The sequence below is a fragment of the Sander vitreus genome, chromosome 1, assembly GCF_031162955.1.
Source record: "Sander vitreus isolate 19-12246 chromosome 1, sanVit1, whole genome shotgun sequence".
NCBI lineage: Eukaryota > Metazoa > Chordata > Actinopteri > Perciformes > Percidae > Sander > Sander vitreus.
This window is the reverse complement of record NC_135855.1, coordinates 26,589,222-26,616,978: the sequence shown is the minus strand read 5'-3', so window position 1 is coordinate 26,616,978 and position 27,757 is coordinate 26,589,222. Positions and strand designations below refer to the sequence as shown.

Sequence of the window (27,757 nt, the reverse complement as noted above, 5' to 3'; positions counted from 1 at the left end):
GAGGTTCAGGTGCTATTTAGTGTTGGCATGTATGTAAACTAAAAACATATGGCAGTAAACAGCTTATGGTTAAGGACCCAAAAGAAGCTTGAAAACCTTAATTGAATGTTTCATTTAATTGTAATTTGATTACATTTTATTTTCCAGCCATCCACTGCCCCAGCATTGAGGGCACCTTGTCAGATCACATGACCTCCCGCCTGCTTTCTGGTAGGTTGGGAGAGTTTGGTTCTATGGTGATGCTGGAATGCTCAACAGGGTACTATTTAGGCGTGGGGCATCGGACTCTTCACTGCCTTGCCAACGGAACCTGGGAGGGGTCGGATGACCTAGCTACATGCAAAAGTAAGTATTAATGATAACATGAACACCATCGTGACTATCCTGTGAAAAAGAAATCACAACTGCTACTCTCAAATCATCTGACCTCTTCCCCTATGAACAAGATAATAAAACTCTACTACGATATTATGTTTTGTTTTTATTCGCCTCCCTCGGCACTCTGGATGACATATAACTTTATTTATGAGTCTACCTAGGATTTTATTATAAGACATTCCTTTTAAACTGGGTTGATACACATTATGGAATGCTTCACTGTCCTTTGTACTCTACATTGCACAGATCATTATTATTATTTTTTTTTTTTAAGATTATTTTTTGGGCATTTTTAGGCCTTTATTGACAGGACAGCTGAAGAAATGAAAGGGGAGAGAGAGGGGGAATGACATGCAGCAAAGGGCCGCAGGTCAAAGTCGAACCTGGGCCCGTTGTGTCGAGGACTAAACCTCTATATATGGGCGCCTGCTCTACCAACTGAGCTATCTGGGCGCCCGCACAGATCATTATTAACTTCTTCTGTGATGTTGGTTTTGAAATCAACAACTTTCGTGGATGGGGAAGACAAACCATATCAACCGAGGGATAAAAAGAAACCTCATACACTCACACAAACACACACACATATAGACACAACTGCATGGGCAGGGAACATATGCACACAGAAAGTTATTTCTCTGTGTGAAGCGGAAGTATCGCAGTGTATAATTCTTGCAGCCACATGTCAAGTAGGTTTGATTGTAGGACAGGGACAGCTTGAGAGGGAGTTACTTTCTGTGTGAGTGTGTGTTTTTTTACGGCTAAACAGTATTAGGGCCATTGTGGGGGGAAAAAGATAATTACGGCGCCGGGGGAGGGGGGTAATATTCCGAGGGGAAAAAAAAAACATTCTTTAAAGTTGTTTATTTGTCAAAACAAACTTAGAAATTCTCTGGGATTAAAGTCACAAATTTCCGAAAAAAAATCTGAGAAATAGTGTATTTTTGTTAAGGAACCACTTTGCTTCACTTTGCAAGTTTGGATCAACCTCATCACACCATAGACGCCGCTGTTTCCCGTGTATTATTATGCCTGCAGTGATGATCTGTCCTATTCTGTCCTGCTGTAACACACATTTTATTTTAATTGCCCGTAGATGAACTAGCGATATCCTTATCTGTCCATTGAGTTGTAGTTCCGGACACTGGTTCAGGAATAGGGGGGACAACCAGAATTTTTGTCCACCCACTTTCAGGTGTTATGGTATGGTAACTCTATTACCAGCGGTGCAGCCAAATCAGGTGCGTCCTGCCAAGTGTGTTGGGAGTGTGCCATATTCACTTTTGGAAATTCCGTGGCTTGGCTTCCTTGGCGCACCTGTGGCACACTTGGGCACGGGGTGGGATCAGAAAGAAGACATTGTTATACATGTAGGTGGGTGCATTAGAGACAGTGGTAATCATGGCTTATCACGTTCAACACTTTCACCACCTTTAAAATGAAAATATGGAGCTCCAGGCCAGCCTTAAAAAAAAGATGATGATGCTGTTTGCACAAAAAGTAGGCTAACCAGCGGATCTGCCTTGCATAATTGGCTTGACAGTGACATCATCACTCCAGTTAAAGATGAAGAGGGAACAGATACCTGCTATGTTCAGATGGCTGGAAAGACAGTCAGTAGTGTAAAGGAAAGGCCTTACAGTAATAATGGCAGCAGAGAACACGAATATTGACATTTACATGTTGAAAAGAAAAAACTTTCCTTATAATAATATGGTGATTCAGGGCTAAAATCACGAGTACCGTATTTTCCGGACTATAAGTCGCTCCGGAGTATAAGTCGCATCAGTCAAAAAATGCGTCATGAAGAGGAAAAAAACATATAAGTCGCACTGGACTATAAGTCGCATTTATTTAGAAATTTATTTCACAAAATCCAAGACCAAGAACAGACATTTAATCTGGAAAGGCAAGTTATTAAACTACACAATAGCACACAGAACAAGGGGCTGAATACGGTAGGTGTCCGGTATGTTAACGTAACGTAACTGCACTGAACGACAGCCTCTCCCAGCAGCACGTCGTTCAAGCACCCATCTGTTCGACTCGTTCCTCCAGCTCTGGCCATCTTGATTTCAGCACGCGACTAACTTTCTTTGTTTTCTTCATTGCAGTAAGACTAACCTTTTGCCAGTCCCTCACAAGTTTCTCACTCACTCCAAACTTTCGTTCTGCTGCTCGATTACTGTTTTCGGCTGCCTACCTGCAGTCGCCTGCAGTTTCTTTTCTTTCTCAGTTGTCTTTAGGAGCAGCATATAGTTGTTACAAGCCTAGAGCGCCTCTCGCGGCTGTAGACGGTAATGTTTTCAGCATGAAATAACATATAAAAACATGTTAAATTATATATATTTTGATATATAAGTCACACCTGACTATAAGTCGCAGGACCAGCCAAAGTATGAAAAAAAGTGTGACTTATAGTCCAGAAAATACGGTATTTCGTCATTGCTAAATCCGATTGCAAAATATTATTTGATTAGGTCATCAACTGCAGGCATAATAAACGGTAAGCCGGTGATTCTGAAATGTATGAGTTTTTTTCTTGTAAAATTACCACTTCAATCTCAGAGAATATCAGAGTTTTTTCTCATAAATGTATGACTTTAATCTCAGAGAATATCCAAGTTTTTTTCTCGTAAAGTTACAACTCTAATCTCAAAATATTACCCCCCTCCTCCGGCTCTGTAATTATTATTCTTTTCCTACAATGGCCCTAATACGCCGTATGTTTATCCATTTCCCTTACTACTTATTTTTTTAATTACTTACCAGGTGTATCTTTACCACTGCACATTGTCTTGGGACTGTGATAACTATTTTAAACAGATGCAGCCTGTGCTTCCTAAATGTTGGGTATATGCGGGCAATAGTGGAAGATTGGATTTTTAAATAGTGTTACTATGCAATGTGCCTTTGCTGCTTTTTTCATGAAGGGAAGTTGTAAGAGAGCATTGTGACTTTGAAAACTTTCCAATAGGCTTGCACAATATATGACCAACCGTTCAAGTGAAATGGTTACACTTGAAAAGTTTAAGAAATTATAAAAAAATGAAATCTCTCTTACAGTGGTTTCAAACTTTATTTTGCTACATTTTCATTTTATTTCTTTATTATTTTATGATCCAGTATTTGAGTTGACCTACCTAGAACTGCAGCAGCTCGAGGGATTTGGCAGTGTAACAGAAGTGTATATTCTTTAAGTTGGCCAGTGGTTTGAAAACAGTGTCAAAGGAGCTTAAGAAGAAAAAAAAAATCTCAAATTTTATTTAGCCAGTTATTGCATTGGACAACTACATTTACAGTGTTTGAATTCAGGATGACTTATAGTGTCATCTTACCTGCAGTTACACAGTTACATTATGAAGACTTGGCAACATCACCCACTTAAACTATAACCGTACCAGTTGCCCCATAATGTTATGTGTATGTAATACCTAATTTTCAGTGTCTTTCTGTAACAACATGAAATAATCATATTTGTTTTTATTATTTAGTCATCTCCTGTGGTGAGCTTCCTTCTCCACCCTTTGGGACCAAACTGGGGACGTTGACCACATTCGGAGCAACTGCAATCTTTGTGTGTAACCATGGTTACACACTGGTGGGGTCACATGTCAGAGAGTGTGGTGCTAACGGGCTGTGGAGTGGTACAGAGACCAGGTGTCTAGGTAAGGTCCATTACATGTGATAGGATGTACATTGTGTCGAGGTCTGTCCCAAGTGCATAAAAATTAACAATCTGATCAATAATTAAAGTTAATCCAGAATGGTGCGATTCATAAAAATAAAATAAAAAACAGAAGATGGGGGCACATTTACAGTAGGACAAGCCTTTGATTAATGGTCTCTTGTATCATTTTTGTAAGTGTTTTAAGTTTCTATATAAAATCCAATCTGATTAGTGCTTGCTATCAACAGTTAGACTGGCTGTATTTTCAATCCTACACAATATAGCACCCAAGACCAATTTAAAGGCCAATATGTACAAAATAAAAAGGCATACAATGTGATGAGAGTCTGTCTATAGGTTTGCCTTAAGCAGTGGTATCACTATATCTTGCTCAACTTGTGTAGAGAGGGCTAAGCTGTGCGTAGGATTTGTGTCATGGACTTTTTGTAAGGACTTACTATCTAATGGAATGTATGAACATATACATTTTACACCCACGCTTTATTAGTACATGAGATTGCTACAGGTGTCTAGGTAAGGTCCATGGAAATTAGAGCAGCAAAAAGTAAGATAAATTATGCACATGCCTCAGTAACTCAAATGATCTACTACTGAGACATTTATTACTTAATACATTAAGGGTTTGATTTACACATTCAGTAAGCACTGGCCAGAGATGATTAATCCTGATTTTCCATACACACTCTATTCCACAGTGATTCAGCCTTGGAGTTACATGCCTGAATAAGAAGCCTCATGCAGAATTCACTTTGTATGTGATGAATGTATACTGTAAATCAAGGCATGTTCACCTTCACATTGTTATTCTGAGATTCTGATGCTAACGAGGGTAGGCAAGACATACCTTAAAGTTGATGTAAGAAGAGTTTAAAGTTGAAGTCGCTAAATCACAATTTAATCACTGCTACAAATGTGGATTTTATGTGGCTAAATGCCAGTTAGCTTTGCTGCCTTTGTCAACATGGGCTGTATATGCACTGGGTTAAATTTGGAATTGAAAAAGTGAAATGTTCTGATTTTATTTAACCTAAAGTGACCAGTAGTGTGATTGTAATTAAGCTTTGTGAAGTCCCTTCCCTTGAGGTTTTGTATTTTTATATTAGTCTCATGCTGACATGTTTTGTATTTTTCTAATGTCAATTATTTGTTATGAGTTCCACAATCCTATTATGACGTTTTTTTTAATAATTATTAGAATAAATATATCGAAAACATATGTTCCTCACAATTTGGAAAGGCCATAATTTGCTGTGTGTAATATGAATTATTACACATTCCTCTTTGTATTCAGGAAGGCACAAATATTGATTACTGCTATAAATAGTTTTGGTACTTATGATAAAAAACACTTTTATATCCTAGTGGTTTTATTAAATCAGACATCTGGTGATAATGATTTTGAGTAGATGGTGTTTGGAAAAGTGGTAGAAATATCTGCATTACATCAATAGTAATCTCCAATGAGTTTTTCAAAATAATCAGTGTTCTCACAGCATTAATCATGATTCGAGAAATTGTATGACGTGTAAAGCATTTGAGAAAAAAATTATTAAATGCCAAATATATCAATAAGTATTGAGCCTTAGTCATCGACTTCATGAGGCACAGAAACATGAAGCGAGGGTTGACTGTGAAAAGTGGATGATTGGTCTCTTAATAGTTGAAATGGTGTTGAATACAATTCAATGATTCTCCACACCTAAGCTCTCAAGATGCGTCCTGCAATTTATGTGCTCAAGTTTTAAGAAATCATGAAAACATGTGGTACTCCAAGGCCACTTAGAGAACACAGAGAAATATTTCAGTATTTAGACAGTTCCTATACAGTACATTTTTTGGCTGACTGTTGGGATATTGAGCCAGAGTAGGTGTTTTAAGGTCATAGCTATGGGAACATTGAACCAGCACTGATGACTTTAAAGCCAAAGGAAGGAAAGGAAAGTGACTTTAAGTTGTTTTTCTTTATACTGCATTAATCTCTATCATTTTGTCTCCCGTAGCTGGTCACTGTGACTCTCCAGATCCTATAGTCAATGGGCACATTAGTGGAGATGGCTCTAGTTACCGGGACACAGTGGTGTACCAGTGCATGTTAGGATATCGCCTAATCGGCACATCAGTCAGGATCTGTCAGCAAGACCATCGGTGGTCTGGAACAACACCTGTTTGCGTCCGTAAGTTCTTTATGATACCAAAAGCATTGTAGTTCATCTGTATCGAATGGTGATTTAGTACTTTTTCAGTTAATGTGAGAAGCTGAAAGGATTATCCTTTATAAAGTAAATCCATTACACATACGAGTCTTGAAAAAAAATCACACATTTTAGGCCTTTCAGGGTTAAAATTGTTCTTTCAATGACTATCTATACGTTGCATATAATATTTTTTCCACACCTCAAATTTCTCATCATACTTCTCTATACTCCCTCAGCTATCACTTGTGGTCACCCTGGCAACCCAGGCAATGGGCGGACTAATGGCAGCGAGTTCAACCTCAATGATGTTGTCAACTTCACCTGTAACAGAGGTTACATCCTCAGTGGAAATGCTCGAGCTCAGTGCCGACTCAACGGACAGTGGAGCAGCCCCCTTCCCATCTGCAAAGGTCAAAAACACATACATTAACACAGAGTTACAGACTTATACTCCTGTACATCCCTGTAAATGCTTTAGTTGAACCAGCTCTTCAGATTAGAATGCATACAAGAAAGATGGCGTTGGTTGTTCTTGAGTTTCACCTTTGGTATATGTTAATATGACTGTAGTGGACGTTTCCGGTGCGTTCACCTTTGTTTTCAGTTTCAAATGATTTTAATGAGATAACATAGTTTAACTGACGTTGCCACCTCCTCAGATCCTAGCAGTTGTGGAGTAAAAGGTCATCATAAAACCATGCATTTTTGATGGTCAGTATGTATTCAGTATTTGTTGGCCCGATTTGCTTCTGGCTACAGTATGTCAACTGGAACATGTTTTGCCAACTCTGCTGCCAGCAGACTGTAAATTTGAGAACTGAATAATTGTAGCATAAACAAACACTTAGCATTGAGCTATGTTGAGCCACAATCAGTGTGGTGTGTCTCTAAATAGACTAACAAATCCATATGTGCGCTCACACAGCTGGGTACATGCCCAGAGACACGTTCTTCTACTCTGCTAACCATGCATGTTTGTTACACTACAAGCCTCCCCAGACCTCCGGTAGTGTAACAGTTATGATATACTAAAACACGCACACACAGGCATTCCACACAGCCATGAGAGCAGATCGATTCAAAGTAGTTGTTCACATGGGTTTTCTATTGAGGGGATTCATCCTCGCTTGCTTTCTCTATTTCCCTCACTTTTCCCATTTTATCCCTTTCTCCCCTCTTTCCCTCCCAGCAGCAGCTGTCAATTATGAGACTGAAACTTTCTTTGTTCCCATAGGGTGCCAGACACACACACACACACACACACACACACACACACACACACACACACACACACACACACACACACACACATCTATGTCCCCCATGGACTTGAATTTGAGTGAATGTCAGTCTCCACTGTGATATGTGAAAAATAAAACATCTTATTGGACTGGCATCCACCCAGAGAACAGAGCAGAGTAGAAGGGACCAGTGGAGAGAATATAGAACAAAGAACTTTAGAAAACAGAGCGGGGTGTGACAAAAGAGCAGTTTAGAAAAGACCAGAAGAGCTTAGCTTTTAGTACCCTAAAATGATCCAACTGTGTCCTGCTTTCTGGTAGTTCTGTAAAGTTTTTGCTCCATCATGTTTGACTCAGTTAATTTAGCTGTGCCTGAAATCACTCACTATTTACTGTATATTGCCCTAAGTGTGCCCTCCTAAGTTTTAAATGTATGCACTACATAGTGTCCTCAAGAATTCCCACAATGGAATGAAAATAAAATACAGACAATGGCATATCAATTACTTTCCACTAACAGTCCCATCATGCAACATTATTGCACTTTACAGATGCAAAAATTATAGTCATGGGACAGTACACCTGTCAAGGATGAGGCAATTTACTGCTCATTTAAAAGTAAACTGTTGACTGTCTATTATATAAGAAGTAGTGAATGATTTCGGACAAAGCTATATAATTTAGCTGTTATGGGCTTCCAAATAATAATTATTCCAAATGAAGTAACATTTTTGAAGTTTAACTCTTCCCTACTTTTCTCTTCTCTTAGTGTTATTTGAATACTAGTTGCCTTAGTACAATCTATGTCCCGCTATATTCATGTGAACCACAAGTAAAGAAACATTCCCATCTATAAGAACTATTTAAACAGGTTCTAACAGTGTATTCTGCTCTCTTCTGCAGTGGTAAACTGTTCTGACCCTGGTCACGTGGAGAATGGTGTGCGCCAATCTGGCCAACGTTACCCAGAAGTCTTCAGCTATGGTGTAACTGTGGCAATCCACTGTAAACGTGGCTTCTACCTCCTGGGCTCTGCGCTCCTCACATGCCAGCATGATGGACGGGCGGACCGACCAATCCCTCGCTGCCTAGGTATAGATGGACAAAATACAGGAAGTATAGCATTTTTTGTGTTGAGAGAAGCAATGTCCATACAAGTTTAGGAGACAAATATGACAGAAGCAGAGACAGAAAGAGCAATAGATTGACATTCATAGGCCTACAATGAAAAGTTTTTGCGAACAGGTTACACGTTTTGGGAATTCTACAAAAGTTTTTCGTGCTGAACACAGGTAGTTGTAAGCAGGTGGTTTTCTATTTATTTTTCTTTGTATTTGTCAGGAAAAGCCATTTGAGGAGTGAAACGGCTTGAAGAGCCACTGGGAGGAAGATGAGGAGCGAATGAGAAACTGAGAGAATAAGAGAGGGTTCAACAGAGAAAATGGGTGGAAAGTAATCATAAAAGGAGGGCAAGAGTATGAATGAAAGATGCTTAAAGGTTTGAGCATGTGTACAGAAAAAAAGGTAGGCATGTGTCTACTCGGGCAATAGGCTTTCTTGTCAGAGAGCTACCATGGCCGATAGAAACAGAGATTTAACTAGAGAGCAGAAAGCGGCGGATTCTGAGATTGAGAGGAAAGCACAGGGAGGCGAACAGGGCCACAGAACAAGGACAGTAACAGAGAGGTAGAGACAGGGAACCAGACAGAGAGGAAGAGAGGGGCAGATGCTGGTAAGACGCTGGTGTCTGTGCATCAAGCATTACATTTGAGAAACAAGGTCTTATCGGAAAATTGGGGGGAGAGGGGTGATGACTGAGGGGCAAGGAGAGGATGGAGTAATACAATCTGAGAGTAAGAGGAGATATCGGAGGACCTTTGAGGTCATTTGGCAGAAATAGAAAATCAAGAGCAGTTTCATATCTGTGTCCTCTAGAACCATGTGCTCTGTAAAACATCAATTTTTCCTAAATTGAAGAAAAAACTAGAAGAATTTGTTCACTGATGTCACTGATGTTTGACCCTATGGAATGGTTTCTACTAGTTTTTTACACAGAGGAGAGGGAGAGAGATTCTTGCTATAAGTGAAATTGATTTGAGATAAGGTTCTTCACTGAGGCATTTCAATTAAACTTGTAAAAATGAGCTTTACTGGGATGACTAATAGTGCCATACAGTGTAAGCAAAGCAGTATGGTTTCTGTATAATCATGTGTGTATGTATAAGTTATATTGCAAAATTACAAAAGGCATAAAAAGGGGTGCAGCTAATGGTTAAGGCACATACCACATAACCAAACTGTCCTCAGTTTGATTCCAGCTGGGGGACCTTTGTTGCATGTCATACTCCTGTCTCTCTCCCTCCACATTTCTGGCCTGTCTCTACATCCTATAGAGGCCAAAAAAAATGCCAAAAAGGGGGTTAAGCAAAGAAAACCGTCTGTGTAATATTAGTTCATAAGTTCATAACACATTTGTTAAATAAATGTCTTACAAATTATTATTTAAAAGAAACTCAGATGTAGTGTACAGAACCCATTTTTTTTCTTTCTTTCTCTATTTTCTGTGTGTGTACTTTAACATACACACACATGACATACACGTACACAAACACACACACACTAACACTTTGTCTTTCAATCTCCCACTGTCTCTGTAGCTATTTCCTGTGGTGACCCAGGTGTACCCCCTAATACAGTAGTGTCTGGAACCAACAGTTGGACATACGGTTCAGTACTGCAGTACTCATGTCTGCCTGGAGGGGTGCTGGTGGGCAACTCTACCCGCCACTGTCAGGAGGATGGCACATGGAGTGGACCGCCACCATACTGCACTGGTAAAGGCACACTGGTCGATAAAGAAGCATGCCTAGTGGTCTTCAGCTGTTAGACTAACAGAGTGTAGATAAGTCTGTTAACCTGTCATGCATTTGCATACAGGCTGTTCAAAACAGGAGGATTGTTGGCTGTGTTTTTAAATCTAAAGCAGTAATCCAGCAATCACAGCCATTGATTGAGATTGAGATTACAATAAATGCTTTTTGGGTGAAGTTTGTGCAATAAAAACAGAACAAGAACCCACTGCTTTAAATAAAAGGAAACTGTGACTTCAGTGAACTGAGGAATGAAACTCAACTCACTTTAGTTAGTGAACAAGAAAGAAAATTGGTTCAGCTGTCAAAAAATAGTCTTATCCCATCTGCTGCAATAACAGTGAGTCATATCACACAGGCCAATCAGTATGAAGATGTCTTCAGTGTGTGTTGCTGCTCCAGCATACATACTGCATAATGCCATCTGTAACTTATATGACAATAGCAGGTACTAACTACAACTGACAGGTATATTTGATTGACAGTCAGAGACCCTGTGTATCTCAGATTTCCATATACCACTTACTTCTTCAACTGGATTTGCTTTTGATGTTAGATCAGTGGTTATACTGTATTCAGATGACAGTAGAAGACTTTCAACCTGCCACTACATAAATAACATTACATACCAGAAGAAACATTGTAATTTTAAATCAGTTAAACTTTTTACTAACAAACTGTAGCAAACTATATGTATATTTGATTATAATTACCTACTTTACAACTTACTGAAAACTAGCCACTCTATTCACATGGCATTCTCTTTGCTCTTCAAAAAAAAAGTCTTGCTTTTCCTTCAAGGCCAAACGAGACTTGTTTCCGCCACCTTAACATATTTGCTGTACCATGGAGCACTGAGATTGACTACAAATTTTAAAGCCCTTTCTCACATTTCTATGCAAAGGTCGGATGGTCTACTTATTTATAAGGCTATCCTTGGTCTGCTTTTATCTTACCTACAGATCTACATCCTTCAAAATAGTTATGGGAGGTTATTGTTATTATGTTGTTATTGTTGTGATTGATTGATTCCTAATGATGATTGTTATTGGTATTTTATTATTCTTTATTTTGTTCTTTGTTTTTCATTTTAAAGTGTTCATCTTATGCTTTTTGGCTTTTCCCCTTTCCTTTATTATGTTATATATTTTTTTACATTATATTACATGTCATTTAGCTGACGCTTTTATCCAAAGCGACTTACAATTGCTATACTGTATATCAGAGGTTGCCAAAGTCATGTGTCATATCCACTGCACCATCACCACCACATGTTGGGCATTTTATAGGTTTACAACATGAAAAAGCCCAAAGTCCACCCCAAAGGCACTTACCATCTTCCACAGAAAACACTGTTCAGAAACCGCTCCAAACAGCTCTATTGTAGTCCAGCCTTTACTTCCGTGACGCTCGTCTCTTTGTAACACACGTTATAATGCTCGCCTAGCTGCTAGCGTGACACTCCCTCATACTCTGCAACTGACTAGCTAGTAGTGCTGACCTAGCTACTGCGCATGTGCGATTCCCAACAAAGATGGTACAGAAGTGCGATGCCTCACTCTGTAGCTAAAACAGAGAGCTCAACACAGGGTGAAAAGTGGAGCTGCAGCAATGTGCAGTATGACAAAAATATAGTCTTTTTTGAAAATTAAACCACATAAACCTATTCTGGTACAACCTCTAAATACAATTATGAACCTAAAAAAGAGCATAATATGAGCACTTTATATTGCTGTGTGTTTTGTTTTTGTGTCTGCAACAGTCTGCCTGTCTTGGCCAAGATGCTCTTGAAAGAGATATTTTTCTCTTAGTTAAATAAAGGCTAAATAAAATAAATATTATCAGAGCAATCAATTCATTTACAATACAGAGAAATAAATATATTCATTACTAGTATAAGCATACTGTACTGTATGTAACGGCATTAGCTGCATGTGAAAGAAACAGGCAGGGGAAATAAGGTGGAAAAGTCCTGATTTACTCCTCAGGTTGTAAGTGCTGCTCTACAGTAGGCTTACGCAGATCCCACAACACAACAACACAACAACACTACAACTGATCATTGGCAAACTCAGCATCAACTGTCTCAATAGCTGAAATGCAATAACCTTACTCTGCTGGCCTCAAAACAGAAAGCTCAGCAGGGCAGAATCCATCCTGCAGCTGAAGACCTCATTGAGATGCAAGGCGCTGCATTTGGAGCTGTACCCTGTTAAACTCACAAATCCCTACCGATGAAATTTAAGCTGCTAAAATTGTGACACGCTCAGTGCTTTTAATGCTAGAACAATTTGGTATAGCCTAAACACAAAGTTCAGTTCTACAAAGTTTGTGTGTGTGGGTATGTACGTATATGTGTGTGTCAGTGTCACTGTATAGGAAAGACTGCGTTGACAAAATATTTGTGCATTTTCTGCAACAGAGGTTAGAAGATGACAAAATGCTTTTTAGTTGATGTTGACCTGTAGTGTGAATGCACGCCTACATTATATTTTTAGCATCGTGGCCCCAGTGAAAGACAACCTCTCGCTCTGTGTTTTACCGTTTACTTACATAAAATCACTAAAACCTATTGGGAAACTAATGGATATCACTTGAATGCAGCTGTGGTTTCACATGAACTGTATTGAATGTATTTGGGATTTTCCTTGCATGTGGTTACGTGTGTTTCTATGTTTGGATCTCATCAGTTCAGGACTGTGTGGGGGTCCTTTGTTGCTTCAATGGTGTGTGGACCTGTGTGGCTGTTCGTATATATTTGGTATATTAACTTAATGTCTTTTTTCTCGCTATAGGTGTAAGTCCAGGAATCTGTGGAGACACAGGGGTGCCTCCCCACGGTGCCCGTCTGGGCGGAGAAGAATTTAAAACCAAGAGCCTGCTGCGTTTCAGCTGCGAGGCGGGATATAATCTGATTGGCTCAGCCGAAAGGACCTGCCTTCACAATAGCACCTGGAGCGGCACACAGCCTGTCTGTCAAGGTGGGGAAGCGTGGCAAAGACTTTATTTGTCTTAAGTGGCTATGTGAAAATTTGACTCTATTGAAAGATGGAACAAAAGTCACTAGACTCCTAGACTGCAACTCACACTTCAAACAGAAAACAAATCACCTTTGTTTTTCAGCAATAACATTATTAATTCCATCATAGCACTTGGTTCTCTAGTATTGAATGTCAAAGCAGTGAATTTTTCTCAAGTCAAAATATTTATTTATATGCACCTTTTATTGACCCTGTTTTGAAGTTTATAAAACACTGCTGCTTGCCTTATATAAGGGACTGTGATGCCCCTGTGTGAATTAGTTTTAATTTCGACAACATTACATTTGCTGAACTGTCTGTTTGGAAACCATCATACATTTTGATACCCTCATTTGAGGTTACCTTTAGGTCCCAACACAGATTCTATAAAACACTGCTATACAAATAAACATTGCTGTAAAATGAAGCCATGCATGTTCTATATAAACCCAGGTTTGTGGCATATGGACCTAATTATTCAGCATTTTATTTGAAAATAATTTAGCACAGCCTCCAAAGTTAAGCAGCTTAATCTTTGCTTTGGAGAATACAGTAGCACCATGCTACTTGGCATGCTGGTGACAATAAGCAACTAATCCATTATCAAACATATAGGTTAAAGCACATTACATACATTGTACACTGTACATTATATGTATATTTTGTAGGCTTAGTTTAGTTTAATTTAGTTTAGTTTAAATTAGTTTAATAGTTTATAATGCCGTGGACCGTCCCTTTTAATTAACTGTACAGTAAAAGGAGCAGCTTTAGCCTCTACGGCTAATTTCCAGCTGTAGTCCCCGGCCAGTTGAGCAAAGCTTGCACATTGCTTATACATAGTAGAAGTAAGTATATAATTAAATAAAACAAATATACATACAAAAAATACAAAATAAACAAAATTCTGAATTGTCTTTGAACAGGAAAAGTTCACTTAATGTAAACGGTTTATGGAAGTAGTAGTTTGTACAACAAATATAAAGATTTAAGTTTGTGTGCGTGCATGTTTATATCAGTGTGGCCCAGATACAAAGGATTGAAGTGTGCCACTCCTAACTGACTAAGCTGGATCTTCCACAGTGCCGTGGTGATAAAGTGTGTCCTATACAACAGCGATTTTCAAAGACACTCTTTACACCCATGGAGGTTTAGGGGAAATTAAAGTGGGTCCCTATAGTGCTGTAGAGACACTGGAATACTAAGCTGCTGCCTGTGTTACCTTCCCTATTTCGAACTATGTTGGGTAGGCCGAATAAAGCACTGCTGACATTCACTTCATTCTACTCTGTCGCTGATTTTAGATGGATGAGTTGTTCTAGCAGTAATTTAAGTGGATAGGGGGAAGAAGAGTGAGTCATACATTTTAGTATACTCTTCTATATTAATGTCTGGCTGTGACCCAAAACACCACCAGTAATACTAAGTATAGAAAACTATTAAATTATATTTAATGTTAAACAATATATCTGACTGCTGAATTGCATCTTTTGTTTGAACCGTTTTATACCAAAATGCCATATATTTTGTTAAATCATTTTCATCTGCCGATTTATATAAAAAGTTAATGCCAGTCTGTGGAACATAACTACTTAGAATTTTTTTTTTTATATTTCAGAATGTTAATAGAAACCCACAATGTGATTATTCTGCATGCCAGCAATCAATATTTTTTAGATTGCATTTCATTTTTGTGGGAAAAAAAACTCTTTAAAGGGTAACTACCATTTTTTTTCAACCTGGAACCTATTTTCTTATGTTTTTTGTGTGTAAGTGACTGGTAGGAACAACAATCTTTGAAATTGGTCCAGTATTAAGCGTGAACACTGTAACCGGCAGCCACAGACCGGGCTGAAATGTAACCCTATGGGGCAAATGTTCAGCATCAGTTTGGTCCACTAAAAGTGCTGTTTTTGCCACTGACAGGCTTAGATTATTATTGTAAGTCTACAACATTATAGAAAGGATCCCTACAGAGATAGACCTTTTTAAAACCTCATTGAGACCTTTCTGTTTAACCAGAAACAGCTCTGAGGTTGCTAGCGCTAAACCCACCAGACTCCATTTAAAATACTTTTAGCGTGTATAGAGCAAACATATTTTCACATGTAAATCAGTAAACTATGTGTTTATTTCAACCAAAACTAGAGTTGTAATGGTTGGAAAAGTGGAAAAACGTCCCAAAACGGTTTTTCATAGTTTTATTTTGTGTCTGTCGACTTTGAATAAAATGTATTTTACGATGCTAAAATTACTGTTCACAATTGCCCAATTATCTTACATTGTAGCTTGTTTCGCCGCTGCCGACTCCACGTTGAAAAAAAGGTAGTTACCCTTTAACACAAGAAAACCCTCCCCCAAAAATAGAACTGTCAAACTCTAGACTGTAGTGACATTAAACAGTAGTCCAACTATGTGGACAGTTTATTGTTGAGACTGTATGAAATACTGAATTTTACTTCTACTCTTTTGAAACTTGGTTTGCCTTCATGTGAATCAATAACATCAAAATCTAGCCCTCTAGTCTTACCTTCGAGGTGTGTGTCTCTTTTGCGTCTGTGCCAGCGTCTGTGTTTGTGGACCACTAATTATTTATGTCTGTCTACAGTTGTTTTTCATTAAGCTAATAGTGGTTAAAAGCTGATTCAGAAAGGATGAGACATCTATCACTGACACACCAAAGACAAAGCAATCCACACACACACACACACACACACACACACACACACACACACACACACACACACACACACACACACATATATATACAGACTGTTGCTCACAGCACGTATACTGATAACAATCAGAGACACAAACAGTAAGCTGCCGTAGACATACACACGCATGGTGTGCTCCACCTACACACTCTGTCACACACACTCTTGGGCAGAGCTTTAAAGAGCTCTAACTAATGGATCCCATCAATAGGTGTTTGATTGTTAAAGGCTGTCAGTTGTCATGATCTTATTAGTGGAGTGTGCTGTGGTTGGTCGGTAATTCCTGTCTCTTCTGTTAATGTGCTGTGCCTGCAAACTAAAGATCAATGGATCACTAGTTTGGACCAGAGACATAGTCCATTGCCATCTGCATTCTTGTGTCGTCCAAGTCTTACAATTTACCAGACCAGCAGTGGTTCTAAACGAAGGAGAGCTAGGAATGGATTAAGATCCTGGCCTTGACTTCCCAAGGAAAACGTGTTCCACAAGAACAAAAGGGAACCCCTAAGATTCTAACAATGCATTGTATAGGCCATGATAATCTTATTTAGAACACTGTGGCATACAGGCAGAACCAGGTAACAACTGTTCGTGGAGCAGTTTAAGGCTCTGTGCTTTGTTTAGTGGCAATTTGGCAGTTATAATGTGTGCTGTAGATGTATTAGCAGCCTCTAGCACACAACTGGAATACTCTACAGCTGCCAATCAGAGCTGGGAATCAATCCAACACCCTTTAGTTATTAATCTGCCTCACTACCTCAAGGACATATTTTATGTTCTTTCCAGCTGACTTCAGTGATACGCTCATTATTGCAGCCACCACTGATCAGCCTTGATTGACAGCGAGACAGCATTGCTCCCACTGATATTATCACTATGATTAATCCCCGCTGTTTAATATTTCCTCAATTCTCAGCTGTATCTTGTGGTAACCCTGGCACCCCAGCACACAGCAGAATTGTCTTCAGTGATGGTATCACCTTTGGCAGCTCAGTTGCTTACGCATGCTGGGATGGCTTCAAAACATCAGGCCTGACCACCAGACACTGCACAACAAATGGGACATGGACAGGACAACCCCCAGACTGCACTGGTAGGATAGCTTTAATATCATTGCTTCTTCTGTTACTTGTACTGTTGTTATTGTTAGTGGTAACAGCAGGGGATGAAGTCATTGTTATGAAAAATGGCACTATGTACTATTGCAAATAGTATTAGTGTTGGTACATACATAGTGGTGTTTTTTTAGTAAAGTATCCAAGAGTAGTATAAATTGTGCATGGACTGGGCAACCTGCTGCAGTGCAGGTACAAACCTTTGCATGGGTAAGGTTGTTGTGTTCGAGATTTCAACTTGTATAGTTAAACAGAGCCAGACAGAGATTTGGGGAAAAGGGAAAAACAAGGTGGGGGGTAGAGGAAAAGAAGCTTCAGGAAAGTTACAGTAAGAAAGGCAGTCTGTGAGAGAGTTGAGTTGGAGGAAGAGGTTAAGGGGGCAGCAAGAAAACACACAGAAAGCACAGTGAGTTATAGTTGTTGTAAAAAGATTAGATAAGATTACTGTGTCCAAAATGGTTACTGCCCTTATGCAATACTACACTACTGCAGCCAGGTTTGCTGGAACAACAGATATACACTCTAAATACTGTATTAATGACTTGTCCTGTAAAATATCTCTTTCCTCCTTAAGTTATCAGTTGTGGAGATCCTGGCCCAGTAGCCAATGGGATCTATCTAGGAAGTGAGTTTGCCTTCAACCACACGGTGACCTACCGCTGTAACCCTGGTCACCTGATGGAACCCCCTGGACACAGCGTTCTGCGCTGCACGAAAGATGGGACCTGGAACCAAACCAAGCCCAGCTGTAAAGGTAAGAACAACGAAAACCAAATAACTGACTGCTTCTATAAATAACTGCTTCCAAAGTAATAATGGACAAGAAGAGAGTTGATGGATCCACAGGTTCAATACAGTATGTCAGTAAACACTGTGTCTTGCAAATACAGTAGATTTGATTTATGTTAGTCAGAAAATACTGGGTTTTTTAAAACATATTTTGCATATGCTTCCCTTAAATTTGGATATTTTCATAAATAATATTTGATTTGTTTTTTTAAATAATTACAACAAAACAAGCTTGATAAACTCATGAAAAATAAAAATAATGAATACACATTGAAAAGACTAAACCTAAAAACAAATTAATATATACATTTAAACTACTACTACAGCTTGGCATTGTCAATTTTTCAACATTCAAAATTCTAATTCTCAGTTATTTGGTTCTTAAAGAGTTTTGAATAAAATATGTACTAAGAGAGACATTTTACAATTAAAATAAGCATAACACTTTCAGCAAACACCGTTCTATTTTTAAAGAGAAATTAGGTTTGTTTCAACTATCAGCAGTAATTTTGAGAGTTGATATTGACATCCCATCACAAATTCATAATTAATCTTTACGTGTAAATGTATCCTTGATTTACAGTGGTGTCTCAGTGTAAAAGAAATGTTCTAATAAGAAGGTACTTAACAATGAAGGATAACAAGGGCAGGTTTGTTATAGAGCTGTGCAATTGCAGAGAAAAAGCTCCACAAAAAAAATAAAAACAGGTGACAATTTAAAAAAGAACAATAGTATTTTAATGGGAGCTGGCATAATAAAATAATAGATTGTGACTCTGTAGAAAAAGGCCTTGTTTACAATGATAAAGTGTTAAATTAGGGTTTATTTCCTGAAACCCTTCTTTTTTTTCACAAACACAAAGGGGAAAATAAAAAAAGAAGGCATTAAAATAAAATGAATTCAAGTTTCACAACAGCCCATATTTAGAGTTTAGACTATAATACTCAACAACAGTAACAGGGAATGTTTCCTGAGATCCTCCCTGCCGTTTCTTCTCACAAACAGAAAATCTCCTGCTGGCTCCTGTAGTTGCAGAGGCTTTGAACTGAGATGAAAAAAACTGAGAAAGCCGGCAGAGAGGCTACTGAGAGCGAACCAGAGAGTGATGCAGAGAGAGGAAAACCAGAGAAGTAAAAGATACTGTAGGTGATAGAAAATGAGACTCGGGCAGGAAGTTTAAAAGAGAAAATTAGAAGGAAAGAGGAAGAATGGGAAACAGTGGAGAGATACAGGTAGGAAATGCTGCTAGTCCTATCTCTTTGTGTTTCTTGTTCACCTGTTTTTGTTCCCCCTGTTTTTTCCCACTTCAAACAATCCACACGTTTTCATTTGATCCTATTTTGGAACAACAGCTTCCTCACACACAGACTCACACATGCACACACAGAAAGTAGTGTATGGAGGAGTTGTAAGCCATAAAAGTGTAGCTTGACAGGCAGAATGAATCAAGTGGGGAAGAAATCGAGATTGAGCAGGGAAGTAATGAGGTGGAGGCATTGGGGATAGAAAGAAAGAAAGAAAGAAAGAAAGAAAGAAAGAAAGAAAGAAAGAAAGAAAGTAAAGGGAGGAGAGAGGGGGAGGAAGAATTAAATAGATGAAGAGGTGTAGTGGAAGAAAATATTAACAGAGAGAGGAGACACAAAAATGATACAAAGAGTCAGAAATTGGGATGAGGAAAAAGAGAGAGTCAAGTGGGTGAATGAAAAGGGAAAAACAGAGAATGTGATGAGCCATCAGTGGTGCTACAAGGAGAAAGTGACAGAGAAGCGGGAGAGAGAGGAAGCAAGTGATGGGAGAAACAAAAAGAGGCTAATCAATACCTGCCCCAAACCTGAAAACACACAGTGAGAAAAGGGATTAAGCCCATAAAATGTGTTGGCTGGCTGATTTGTGCCAAGAGAGATATACCTAAAAGACGAAGGGAGGGAGAGGCAGTAATGGTGTAAGAGGGAGACCAAGAGCAAAGGAAAGGATAAAAGAGGACTGGAGCTGGGACAGAAGGACACGGACGAAAGGTGCAGTGAGAAAGAGAAGAAGGGCTGGAAGGAGAGATTGACAAAAAAGTAGGAAGACAGAAAGGAGGCAGGGGACCAAAGTGTAAGAAAGAACAGAGTGGGGAGAGGAAAGAAGAAAGGGTGAGACAACAGGGGAGAGACAAAGAGAAAATGAAAGAGTTCAGAAACCTTCAATTGCAGTTCTTTTGGGCTTCAGAGACTTGCAGAACTATTGTTCTGGAATATTAACTGCTCAAACCAATAAGAGTTTTTTATTCTATTTTTAGACAGCTGGAGTTTGATCCCTTGGAACACAGTTGTTTTTGAAAACACTCATCTAATTATTAATTTGAATCCCCATTAGCTGTTGGCTACACAATGGAAAGCAGGGACGGACTGGGAATGAAAAATGGCCCTAGAGGTTTTGACTCAGAATGGCTCAACAAATTCCCCAAATAGTCTACATTGGTTGTTAGTCTCTAATTTATTAATGTTAAGCACTCACTTATGAATAACCATAACCGTTCATGCATAACAATCAGCTCAACATTTTGAAAGTTTGCTGTAGCATGGCAACCTTTTTTTAATGTCCCGCCCCATCCAGGCTGTGGTGGGTCGGTTTACGAAAGGTGTCATCCACTTTATGAAAAGGTTCAACAAAAGCGTGTCCCTAACTGTCTTCTGTTGTACTGCTTCAGCTGCAATATATTGACTAACAACTGAACTAGTATCACTGGGCTCACTGGACTGCTCTCTCTGCTCTATTGCCTCTCTGCTGCCAGAGCCTTCAGACTCACTATACTGAGATAAATAATTCATTTTTAAACATCGGCTGCATCAGCCTCAAGGGACTTCATCCTCTTCTCTCTCACCTTTTCAGCACCACCTGTGTGTGTGTGTGTGTGTGTGTGTGTGTGTGTGTGTGTGTGTGTGTGTGTGTGTGTGTGTGTGTGTGTCCATCTTGCTCCACCAGGGCCCAGGTAAAGTTAGAATGGACTGGACCAAAAGTTATTGGCTGGGAGAGAGAGGCTGGCTGATGTAATACCCAACCGCAGTCTACTCGCCTGGGCCAGTCAGTCACAGAGCACTTGGTTATTTTTATTATTGCCGGGGCTGGGATTATTTAAATAAAACTTATATTTTGCTTTGCATCAACCCCAATTGTCAAGCAGCCCAAGGGGTAAACTCCCGGTGTTCCAGATGGCCAGTCCGTCATTGATGGAAAGTGATGAACAGCATGCTTTAAGAAACTGGATTTGACATTTTCTTGTGTGCAGGTGTGAAGATTTTTATAATGGGACTAACAACAAGCAGAACACGCTGTAGAGTGGAGAAAAATAACAGGGGAAAATGAAACTGTTTTTGTGAGTATGGGAGGATGACTTCGGGGAGATGCAAGAATTTCTCCCGGACACTGGTGACATACAAAGCCAGAATTAGTCATCTGATTAGTTTGCTGCTCCGAGCACCCAGCAGTTACCTAGAAACTGCAATGTTACAAACAAAAGATATTTTTTGTAGTACAAACTTTTTTTGTTAATTGCACTTTTGCATCCAAAAGACATAATGTAACCGAGAAAAAACAAACAAGATAAGAGATTGACAGAGGAAAAAAACTTAAACAAGAATATAGGGAGCAAAACAAAAGAACAGAAATAGGGAATAGTTAAACAATGAGAGACGGAAGATGTCTATATGGTGTGTACTGTATATTTAGTATTACTGTTGAAGCAATACTTGTTATATTACTGCATTTTGTCCATACATTGATTTGATTCGATTTGATGTGCTCATTGCTGCATCTACAGTATATACAGCATGTATGTGTTGTCTGTTTGTGTATCTGTGTCTGCCTGCCTCTCTCTCTGTGTATGTAAGCCTGTGTGCACTGTATATCATCATAGCAGGGTGAATGGAGCGTGAAACCATCTGTCTCCTGGTTAGATGAGAATTGCACCGACTTTATTAGATGTTTGAAACCATGCAGATGGTTATCATTATCTTAGGGCGTTAGGCACACACACACTAAGGCAGGCACACACACAGATGTTGATCAGGGTATTATGAAGTTATATGCACAGGCGTCTATGCTCATACAACCCACTTGCATGTATCAAGCAATCGTTCGTGCACACAGTGGGTTTCTAAAATTTTACGATGAATTATCACAGACTCCATTCTCTGTATATAACAGATGCTACCATTAATGCATATCAATTGATTTGATCCGCTGGACCATTTCATATCAACATTGGTTATGTGGGGCGGCTGAGGCTCAGGTGGTAGAACGGTTGCCTACCAATTGAAGGTTGGTGGTTCGATCCCTGACCATGCAGTCCCATGTCGAAGTGTCCTTGGGCAAGACACTGAACCCTGAATTGCTCCTGATGCTGCGCAATCTGTGAATGTTTATCTGATGAGCAGGTGGCACCTTGTACGGCAGCCTCAGCCACAGTGTATGAATGTGTGTGAATGGTTTCTGTACTATGTTAAAGTGCTCTGAGTAGCCGTTAAGACTAGAAAAGCACTATATAAATACAGTACATTTACACTAGCAATTTCCAAAGTAGCTGTATGTTTATATGAATCATTAGCATTACGTAAATAGCAAGCCCACGTAGTGAGTCTCAAGTATAACCATGTATTTCTCCCTAAAATCCCCCAATGTAAGACAGCGTTTCAAAAGAAGGTTCATAAAAAAGATTTTCTTGTGAATAATATTGCCAGCATTTTATTTAACAGAGTTGAGGTAAAGAAAATCACAATTCTCTCCCAAAGCAGAAATGCCGCAACAGACAATGTGAAACCCCAAATGCCCTTTCAGAAACTCTCAGTCCATATGATGGCCATGGTTTATATTTTGGTTAAGCAATTTAAACATGGTGGCCTAGGTCATCTACTGCTTTAAGACAGTAAATGTCCATATGGAGATCGCGGCTGACTGCTGGTTTTGCTGTTCTTTGTTTTCACTAAAAGTCATGCCTCCCATCTGCAGCCATCTTGTCATATACCATTGGAAATCCCTCAAAGGAAGCACTTTTTATTTTCTATATATCAAGGATTAGAGAGGGTAAGCACAGGGAGTGGATCATTAGTCAGAACTATGTGGTGTTTTCCTGCATTTTGCCTGGTGCATGCTGGGGTTGACACCAGCCTCGACATGACTGAAAACTTAAGTATCTGGCTTTAGCAACTGTTACAATGTAAGAGAAAATATTGAAACTCTTTGTCTAATTCCGGCTTTTCTTTAAAAGAGTATTGTATCAATCATTGGTTAATATCCTCCACATCTCAGGGCTACATATCCACCAGGGACAAGTCTAAACCGCGGAAGTGGCAGTCTTATTAGAAGCTAATTTATTTGTCTGTACTGAAGATAAAATTGCAGATCTTAGCAAGCAATCAAATGAAGTATAAACATCCCATTGTAACTGTATTAGCCATTACTGGCATACTATTTGTAAAACTACCGGTAGCTGTGTTGTACTGCTAGCTACAGTGTAAGAGCAGTGTCAGTGTGCATCCATAAAACAGTGAACTACAGTAGTGTCCATTGAGCTGTGGTAATGTACATTATATGATATCCTCTGTGTGTGTGTGTGTGTGTGTGTGTGTGTGTGTGTGTGTGTGTGTGTGTGTGTGTGTGTGTTTCAGTGATCCAGTGTGGAACTCCTCTTCAAGTACACCATGGGAAAGTGGAAGGAACCGACCATTCATGGGGCTCGAGTGTTAGCTACAGTTGTTTCCATGGTTACCAGTTGTCCACTCCTGCTGTGTTAACCTGTGAGGGGAACGGAACGTGGACCGGAGACGTACCACAGTGTTTGCGTAAGTTAGATGGCCTTCTCTACCTATAAACTGCTACTTAGTAGCTTTAGTTGATGTGCATCACTGTTTCCCTTTCAGTAATGTAAGCAGTTCAAACAGAGAAGAAGTGCTAACTGTATCTGTTGTCTCATTTAAGCTGTCCTGTGTGGCGATCCTGGCTCTCCTGGAGGTGGATTCAGAGAGGGGAACATCTTTTCTTACAGGTCAGTGGCTAGATATAGCAATCACTGACTTACACTTAGACACTGTTTTTCACATGTTCGTATTATGATAGGTTAGGTTTGTATTAACACAAAGGAATGTTATATCTTCATTAAAATACAGTACTAATTTTGTGACGGCCCGCTGTGGCTGAATTTTTGTCACTGCCCTGTATATGGCTTTTTTAATAACTATACCGTATGCCAACTAACATTTTGTCACTCAAACAGGATTGTGACATTTGCTGTGGTAAACTGAAATTGATTCATAAAGATGGTGTTGATAATAATTTAAGACTTACTGCATGTGCTTCATAATAAATGTGTTTTAATGTAAAGGATGTGATAAAGTGTATCTAAAAATAGATTAGACATTTGTTTGGCCTCAATGTCTGGATTTCAGTTTGAAACATTGCAAGGGCAAAACGATTTTGATTAGTGGGTGAGCAAAAACAAGGAAAAGATGTAGGCCAAAGGTCTAGTGGTAGACAAAGAGAGAGGTAGATAAGAAGCAGAAGCGTCTTACATATCAATAACCTGTCCTATGGACATCAAACCACACCTAAAATGATAAAGTGGCAACACCAAAGCTGTATTTTATTATTGCTTATAACTTTTATTTGTTATTTTTTGTGTGTGTGAATAAATATTCATTTTCCTATGCAGGTCAGAAGTCAGGTTCTACTGCCATACCCCATACCTGCTGGTAGGCTCTGCCTCCAGAGTCTGTCAAGCTGATGGGATTTGGAGTGGCCAACAACCAGCCTGTATAGGTATATAATAGACTACCACAAGAACACAAAATACCTTTTGCCCTCAAACACATTGCGAGTGTATGTGTCAGTTTTCAAAATGTTAACAGTAGGCCTATACTTCCATGATGATAGTTAGCTTCAGACTTTAGCTCTACTACTTGATACATTAACTTTTTACAGTATAAGAAGCATCACATTGTGGTGTGATGTTACATTGGATGCATTTCTAAGCTTTAAAAATACTCTAAATTAATTTGTTTTTTCACAGCACAAAGCTTTTTTGTGCTCACTTTTGAAGGAAATAGGGAATACATAACCATCAATGCTCTTATGCATCACACATTGAAAAACCTGCATAAATTGGCAGAATGTTTATGTAAGTCTCTGAAATATTACACATTACACTCTTTCCATAATTGCGGCAAACAGACATCGTGTTTACTGCAAAGGAAAACATTTCATCAAGTTATGTATAAAATTGTATGAAATTATTGGTAAACATGATGGAACTCATTCTTTGTCCACATTTTAGCATTAGTAATCCTGTGCAGATTGAGCTGAAGATTTTATCTAATCAATAGATTCAAGTGTGTAGTTTTGATGTCAGCATTTGATTTCTATAGATTTTATCTTGGAAAGCAGCCCTTCATTTAAAGTGAAATTTAGGTCATAACTTTTTTTTTCATAATTGCTGCTGTACGTTGTCATTTTTCCCTGCACATTATTTTAATTAGCCTACTAGAAGCTCTAGCTGATTTGGAAAGAGCATTTACTCAATTATTCCACTGTATTGCATTTTTGCAGTACTTATACTTTACTTTAGAATTATGTGCACTGTTATAACTTTACTCAACTACATTTTAGGGGGAAATGTTGTCCTTTCTACTTACTGCATTTACTCATGTACCTACAGGTTACTTTGCAGATGGTTTTACTCACAAAACATTCTGTATGCTAAGTTCTGAATACTTACTAGCTGCACTATGCTAATCTTAGGGGCCAACCACACAGAGACGCTTTTTGATGCAAACGCACATGTTTAGCATCGATTGGGCCGACCGTCCAAACGAATTCTGTAAACGCACTGCCTGAATACGCACTTTTTTGAAACCTGGTCTCAGGGTGAAAAAATTTGAAAACGGCTCTCTTTTGGCTTCGTTTGGACAGCGAATACGAATACGTCCGTATCGATGATGTCATCGCCACACCCCTCGACCTCTTACCCGCAGTCCCACACTAGTGCACGGCCACACACGACTGCGGTGAAGCTAAGCGAGCATATCACATCTCCATGGTCAAACCAGCTCACTTCATCTAAATACTTTGTTTCTGCTCCCTGACACTTCCCTCTGTTCTGCCGGTCCTGGATTGCACACAAGATATATTGCTAACATTATGTAGCTAACGTTAAACATCGCTAAAGTAGCTGACCGCTACAGCAGCGACGTAGCTAACGTTAATGTTAGCTGCTATGGCTAGCTGTTTATAAAGTGGAAGTAGACAATTTACCAACTAGCTAGCTAATCTGTCTGCTTATCAACTCCTTGAACGGATTATAGTAACTTTTACCACAGCTTATTGTAGAAAGGCTACTGCAAGAAAAACGTGTAGATTATCAAAAAGACATTGGCTCATTGATGTTTGTTTGACTGCCGATGTTAGCTAGCAGCATTAGCGCGCTAACGTTAGCTCTGCTATCTAGCGTGCTGCAGTCATGGCCGATGGCAGACAGAATTGCAAAGTAAAAAGCAATCTAACAGCATATTATACAATGTAAACAAAGACATGTTTTCTTGCGGTGACCTTTATAAAAATGAGCAGTGGTGAAAGTTATTGTAGTCCATGGATGTATTAAGAGAACGTTATAGTCTAGTCATGTAATGATGGGAAGTGGAAGTGACGATGCTCTTCTTCTCCATTTTTGGTGAATTTCTTTAGCAGAAACAGGGCCGCCTATAGGCCTGGAATATGAAGTAGCGTGTTGAGTCTTTTACAAATGGATCCGTTTGGACGCAACTATTCTTGAAATATCCAAGGAAGACGGGTAAAAAAAGATCGTTTTGGTACGTGTGGAGGTGGCCTTAGTGGAATGGGTCTAAAAGCTGATGATACATGCACTTTACTGTAGCTGAAAGTCTGTGCTGAGAACATTGTTAAGCTTACAGTATGTATGAAATATCAGAATGCTTCTTTCACTTGGAGAATAATTATAAAAACGTAAATGCATATAATGCTCTGTGTGTGTGTGTGTGTGTGTGTGTGTGTGTGTGTGTGTGTGTGTGTCTGTAGATCCAGCCTTCAACAACTGTCGTGACCCAGGAACTCCAGCCTATGGTATCCCGGTCATGGGCCAGGGCTTTCAGGTAAGAAATATATCAGTTGACTGTATACTTGGTAAACTACTGTTTAATCCTTCAAATCACATTAACGATACAAGTTAAACATGTCAGAAAAGACAAGTTTAGAGATACTGATGTGCATTATATACTTTTTGAATAAATAATAAATTAATAAATTGATCCACCTCAGTGGAATCTGAATCCAAAATGGTTACAAAATGAAGAATTTGTAAAGTACGTAGGTACAGAAATAGATAATTATTTTAAGGATAATACAACACAAACAACGGCATGTATCAAGTGGGATACTTTCAAGGCCTTCTTGAGGGGACACATAATTATCTATACTTCATCCAAATCTAGGGAGTTACGTCAGAAAAGACAGCAACCAGAATCCAGAATCCAAACTCTTCAAGAGCAAGTTTTTAGGAAAAGAACCTCTGAAGAAGAAAAAGAATTGTTAGTTTTAAGAGCAGACTATAATAAATTATCGGCAGCTAGGGCAGCATCCAGTATGCTTAGATTGAACCAAACATAGAAACAAGAAAAAACATTACTTCAATTATTAATAATAATGGTGATACAATGATAGACCCTGCTGAAATAAACAGTGAATATAGGAGATAT

General features: G+C 39.0%; 1 protein-coding gene across 1 annotated transcript in view; it reads left to right on the top strand.

Annotated features, from left to right (window-relative positions):
• The window catches only part of LOC144523220 (CUB and sushi domain-containing protein 1-like), a 339,360-nt gene that overhangs the window by 296,473 nt on the left and 15,130 nt on the right, over positions 1-27,757 (top strand). The window contains exons 54-66 of the mRNA XM_078258647.1: positions 148-345; positions 3,873-4,046; positions 6,070-6,243; positions 6,501-6,674; positions 8,409-8,597; positions 10,163-10,339; positions 13,171-13,356; positions 17,026-17,202; positions 17,799-17,978; positions 23,663-23,836; positions 23,973-24,039; positions 24,703-24,809; positions 27,081-27,154. Of these exons, the coding sequence (XP_078114773.1) occupies positions 148-345; positions 3,873-4,046; positions 6,070-6,243; positions 6,501-6,674; positions 8,409-8,597; positions 10,163-10,339; positions 13,171-13,356; positions 17,026-17,202; positions 17,799-17,978; positions 23,663-23,836; positions 23,973-24,039; positions 24,703-24,809; positions 27,081-27,154 (2,051 nt within the window). The remainder of the gene's footprint in view (positions 1-147; positions 346-3,872; positions 4,047-6,069; positions 6,244-6,500; positions 6,675-8,408; positions 8,598-10,162; positions 10,340-13,170; positions 13,357-17,025; positions 17,203-17,798; positions 17,979-23,662; positions 23,837-23,972; positions 24,040-24,702; positions 24,810-27,080; positions 27,155-27,757) is intronic.